Consider the following 5,642-nt stretch of genomic DNA (forward strand, 5'->3'; position numbering starts at 1 on the left):
CTCATGTCCGCAATTCTGCTTAACTCCTTATGTTAGTATTTCTTACAGAAATTCAAGGCAAAACTGAGAAAGAGAACTGAACTGGTTGGCGGATACCAAAACATTCCTGCAAAGCATCGTGCTGCTTGATACAGCTGAGGGCCCTCCTGTGTGGGAAGTGCATGCTCCTCCGAAATGGGTGTTAGAGAAGTGAAATATCTGTAATTTCTATGCAGGGCTGGCTGGTGAGGCAGGACTGTTGAGTCAGGTTGCTTTCGCTGCAGCCAGATGCCTAGGAAGACTAAGAAAGGGCCAGTCCTCACATGGATCCAAACTTAAGACTGGGCACTACCTTCCGTTCCTGTCTGTATAGGACCTAACCCCACAGGAGCTAAGCAAGAGGCAGCTGGGATCTCAGTACTTCCAGTGAGAACCCATTTCTCAGGTTATGTGAATAACTGTCATCTTGATGATCCCGCTTCTTAATGTTCCTTTTATCTTACAGCAATTAACATGTAAATCCGAGATTTTTTTCCCATCAGCCTTTTTCAAGTTGTATGAATTCCTGTAAATTGCTTAGATAGGAAGCTCAGAAGTGTCATCTGGATTTTCTTGGCTTAGTCATTCCCTTCTCAAATAACACCCTTGGTGTTACAGCTTTTAGAATTTGCTTTCATTTGCAAGAAGTTTGTTTGAGGGAAAAATCCAGATACTATTTTAGCAATCCAACATGAGAAAATCAAGTAACTTTAATGCATCTGTTGGTCTCTGAATGCAAAATTGAATAGCCCATCAAGACTCAAAGGAGGGGGGAAAAAGAGAAAGATCAGTCACAAGTTTCTAATTTTATTTTAACAATCTTGCTTTTTTAAAAAATACAAGTTTTGATTAATGCCAGGGGGATGCCAAGTGTCCATTTGCCACAGGCCTTATCACTCACTTCCGTTTCCTCTCCTGGGAGTAGTCATGCCTTTGTCATGATAGCAAACAGAGCAATAAAATCCTAAATAGCTAAGTTGTGTTACAGGGCTTGTAACAGAATCCCAAGGGTTGTATGTCTTAGTATGGCACAACTTTGTTTAGCAAAGTGGTATTGACCTGGACCAGTAATTTAATGTTGGCAGAACACACAGTAGGTGTGTGAGGTACATGGGGTGAGGGGTTGTTTGCACTTTAATGGTACCGCTATCTATTTCTTCTGCAGACGGACCTATTGTGCAGCAGAGGGGTTTAAATGGAAGTAAGAGCTCAGTTACCAAAGAAAAGAGAATTCCAAAGGAGGAGCAGGGTTATAAAGAAGACATTGAAGAGTTTTAAATGTTTCTTTGTAGTAATTCAAGTGGCAGCAGAGCTGCCCTTTTAGTTGCAAGGGGGCTTCTGTACAGCCAACTACAAGAGCTTTACGCTCTCCAAACAGCACATTTACTAACAACCTGGAAACTATGGCGCTACAAAGAACCACTTTTTCTACAAAGGAATTCTATGAAACAGAAGCATTGTTTTGCAGGGTCATCTGTCCCAGGCAACATTTGCATCTATGCACAAATTCGAACTGTGATTTCAGTGTTAATGGTTTAAATATGCCATGGCTAGATAAGTTTCAAATATGCCATTTTCTGGATAATGTCTTAAATGGAAAAAGGCACTTGCTGTTGAAACAGCAACTTTAGGTGCTATGAAGGGGTACTGAAATAAGACTTATTAATAATTCTGCTGTGATACTTCTCGTGTCTCAGCTATGCTTACACTTCAGTGTATTAAGGATGTTCTTCTATGCGCTTTGGTGCTAGTGTGAACTCGGCTGCAAAAGTAGCAAAATATAGGTGAGGGTCAATAGCTTTTTTTTCCTTTCACCTTGTTTTGGCAAATTTTTGTGGTCTTGTTTTTTTTTATCATCTATACCTAGGTATAGGTATTTTCTAATTATTTCTTGAATAATGCTGCAGTTCTTTCTGAGCTTTTACTCTCAGTTTAATGCTGAAAAGGGAAGGCAAAAAGAGAACAAGTATCTGTACAACTGCAATAGACCTGTAATTACACCTCCTTTGACCAGGAACTTAGCATCCCCTCGACACATCTCACATCACATAGGAAAAATTCACAGTACCAAGTTTTACAATCACAGTCACTCACAGCACCAAGATTGTCCAGACAAAAAGAAGTTACTGAAGAGAAAGGCCACTGGCCAAAGTTCACACAATTGCCCACCTAAGGGCTTGGATTAAAAATAAAGCACTGGTGGGAAAGTTAAGCCTAGCCTTTCTTGACTCTCCATTTGGCAGGGGGAGAGCAGCCTGTCACCCACCTCAGCCGCAGCTCTGAACAGGAGAGCGCTATTGCTCCTTCTTTTCTAGGAGCTTTTCTAACCCCTCAAAACTCACCAGCCACCCAAGAGCTGGGGGAAAAGAGCCCCATGGCACCCCCACTTCTGCCACTGGGAGCTGGAAGTTACCAGACTGTAAACATTTTGTTGTAGCAGTCCCCTGGAGCAGGCAGTTGATCCCACTCTGTGAAAAGGGAGGTGGGACAGAGGCTCAGTCCCACAGGAGCCTGAGCCCTGAAGGAGAGACTGGATGTATGTGCAGGAGAAGTCTGGGCTGCACCTGCAGTCCTGCTGATGGCTCTGGGTAGTGATTGTGCTTTATTTCCCCTTCCCAGCAGTACAGCCTGAAAAAAGGTTCAGGATGGAAAACTGGCACTTTCCCGATGAATGCAGCCTTTCCCAGATAACAAAATAAAAGCCTGGGAGGGGTAAAGTCCTTCCTCTGAGCATGGCCTCTGTGCTCCTGCTTCCATTTGACTGGTTTCAGGAGCAGCTGTAGTCAGACAGAAGAATGGGTCTTAACCCCCACCAAACATTCATGGAGCTTAAAACCAAAGATAATTTTTAGTAACCTCTCTTGGAAACACAAGTTAACATCTTCCCCACCCACCCTTAACCACATGCACATGGAGGGCAGGATGCTGGTACATGGGCTTTCTCCATGGCTCCTGCAGCACTGCTTTCTGTGCTGAAAAGTGAGGTTCACCAAGCTCAGGGCCCACCCTGAGCAGCACAGATACCCTTTCCTGTTTGAGAGAGGGCAGTTGGCAGGCCTAGCCCCATCTCTGCTCTTTCAAAGAGGGAAGGGGGGCAGAGGAAACCTTTCCAGGCTTCCCAGGCTGTGTAAAGGAAGACCCTACGCTCTGCATAAAAGAAAACCAACACTGAACCCATAAACATGCATATTCACAGAGAAATGAGAGCGCCAGCACTGGAGGGCTGCTGTCCGAAGCAAGCAGTAGGCTGCTGTAAACCCTGTTCTCACCAGAAATAAGTGTCTTGGTGGTAGTGAAATGGGGTCTAAGCCCCTGGATTATGTCCATGCCTGATTCACGTGTTTCTTTAGAGTGTGAAGTCAACTTAAGATGCAAAAGGTTGAAGCACAGAGGTAGACATTTTCAGCTCTGAGAAAGTGGTTCCTAGGCTTGAAATGACCAGATGGCTGGTGTGCCCCCAGAGGTTCCCCAGCTGGCACACTGAAGACCCTCTGCAGCTCTGCTGCTGCAAAACGGAGGTGGCAGCTTTGCAAGACCCAGTGAAACCAACACGTGTTTCCTTCTGTCCTGCCTGCATCCTGAAGGCACAGTCTCTGCTGGTCAGATCCCTCTCACATCTCGTCGTGGTCAGCAGGAGTTCTAAAAGAAGGCGACAAAATCCACTGGTCCCTGTTGTTGAAGAGGAAAAGGAAAAACTAAACCTTTATGGTCACAAAGCAACACGATGTCCTGGTGGGGAGCAGGAGGGAAAGAGTGGGACCCTTCAAACACCGTGGAGAGGCAGAAGCACTAGAAGAAGACTTTTTGTGAAGGGCAGGTGCATTTTCTAGTGACAACCGTCTGCCGTAGGCTCCTGCAGGTAGTCAGGTTCGCAATGAGCTTCCGCTGCGGGATTTGCCCGGGGGAAACAGAAGAGGAGAGCGAGAGTCTGACAGGGGAGCCCGCGTCCCCTTCCCCTGCTCGGCCACGGCGGCGGGAACCTGAGCAGAAACGCAGAGAGACTCTGCCGGGAGCGGAGCCGGAGGCGGCGGCAGCCCGTCCGAGGGCGGCGGCCGGGAGGATGTCAGCCCTGGGCAGTGACCGCCAAGGCGTTCACGTACCCGTGAGGACCCACGTCGACGTCGGAGAGCCCGTGGGCCATGGGGGCGGCGGCGGCGGGGGTGGCGGCGGCGGGGCCGTACTTGGTGGGCGGTGGGGCGGCAGTGGGGCGGAGGAGGCAGCAGGTCTCCAGCGCCTCCAGGCCGCGGCAGGCCAGGAAGAAAAGATTCTTCAGCATGAAGAGGGAAAGCGGCTGCTGGTAGCGCAGGAGGAGGAGGCAGCGGAGCGCCAGGAGCGGGGCGTCCAGCAGCCCGGCGGGCAGCAGGAGGTGGAGTGCGAGCCGGGCGGCACCAGGGGGGCGGGCGGCGCTGAGCTCGTAGAGCCACAGCACCGGCGAGGCCAAGCAAAGGAAGTAGACGGCGATGAGGAGGTAGCGCAGCGGGGCGGGCAGCGGCGCCGGCCGCCCGGGCTGCAGCACCAGCTCGAGCAGGGAGAAGCTGTCGAGTAGGTCGAGGCAGGTGGCAAGGAAGGCGGCGGCGGCGCGGTGCTGCGGCGGCGGCTGCGGCGGCAGGAGCAGCTGCCCGGCGCCCTCGGTGCCGATAGCCCGCAGCAGGCAGTACAGCAGCGGGGCGGAGAGCGCCAGGGTGATGCGGAAACCGGTGGTGCCCAGCGGCAGGCGCAGCTCGATCAGTTCCAGGATGGAGGTGCCCAGGATCAGCGCCGCCTTGGGCGTGAAAGCGATGGAGTAGATGAGCCAGGCGAGGTGCGCGTAAGCGAAGTCGCCGCCGCGGGGGGGGCCCCCGGCCCCGCGGACCCCAGCCCCTCGGCCGCCGGGGGGACCGTGCAGCAGCAGCGGGTGCGGCGGCGGCGGCCCGGGGGGCGGCGGGGGCCGCTCCCGGCGGCGCGCTCGGCTGTTGCGGCAGAAGAAGATGCCCCAGCCGGCCGCCAGCACCAGGTCGGTGGCGATCCAGCTGCACCAGTATAGGTCGGTGACGGCGATCAGGTAGAGGTCCAGCAGCGCTCCCTGCCCCAGCAGCAGCACCAGGGACAGCGCCTGGAAGCCCCAGCGCCGCCCGCCCGCCGCCCCGCCGGGCCCCAGCAGCGTCCCCGCCGCCGCCCCGCCGCCCGCTGCCCCGCCGCCCGCCGCCGCCGCCCCGTACAGCTCCGCCGCCGTCATGCTGCGGGCCGGGCTCCCGCCGCCGCCGCTGCTGCTGCTGCTGCTGCTTGGGAGCGGCGAGGCGGCGGCGGGCAGCGAGGCGGTGAGCGGCGGCACCAGGGGCTTGCTGATGCTGATGCTGTCCTCCTCCTCTTCCTCCTCCTCCTCCTCCTCCTCGGTGCTGCTGCGGGGGCTGCGGGGGCGGTGGGCCCGCGCCGAGCCCGAGCTCGACCCCGAGCCGCGCCGGCTGCCCCCGCTGCTGGAGCCCCCCGGGAAGAGGGGCTGCCGGTCGGCGGCGTGCGGCAGCGGTGGCGGCGGCGGCGGCGGCTGGAAGGAGCCCGAGGAGGAGGAGACCGAGCGCTGGTTGGAGGCAGCCCGGTGCATGGTCCTCCCCGGCCCCCGAGCCGGCGCGCCGGGCCCGACGGCCGCG

General features: G+C 54.6%; 1 protein-coding gene across 1 annotated transcript; it reads right to left on the reverse strand.

Annotated features, from left to right (window-relative positions):
- Positions 1-805: 805 nt before the first annotated feature.
- On the reverse strand, positions 806-5,642 carry TMEM121B (transmembrane protein 121B). The gene has a single exon (XM_065857903.2). The coding sequence runs from the start codon at positions 5,594-5,596 to the stop codon at positions 4,082-4,084; it is 1,515 nt and encodes a 504-aa protein (XP_065713975.1). The 5' UTR covers positions 5,597-5,642; the 3' UTR covers positions 806-4,081.

Source organism: Patagioenas fasciata, chromosome 1 (assembly GCF_037038585.1).
Source record: "Patagioenas fasciata isolate bPatFas1 chromosome 1, bPatFas1.hap1, whole genome shotgun sequence".
Classification (NCBI taxonomy): domain Eukaryota; kingdom Metazoa; phylum Chordata; class Aves; order Columbiformes; family Columbidae; genus Patagioenas; species Patagioenas fasciata.

Bases quoted from the DNA above. Each gene is read 5' to 3' on its own strand.
- TMEM121B (XM_065857903.2), bottom strand. From the start codon at position 5,596: ATGCACCGGGCTGCCTCCAACCAGCGCTCGGTCTCCTCCTCCTCGGGC.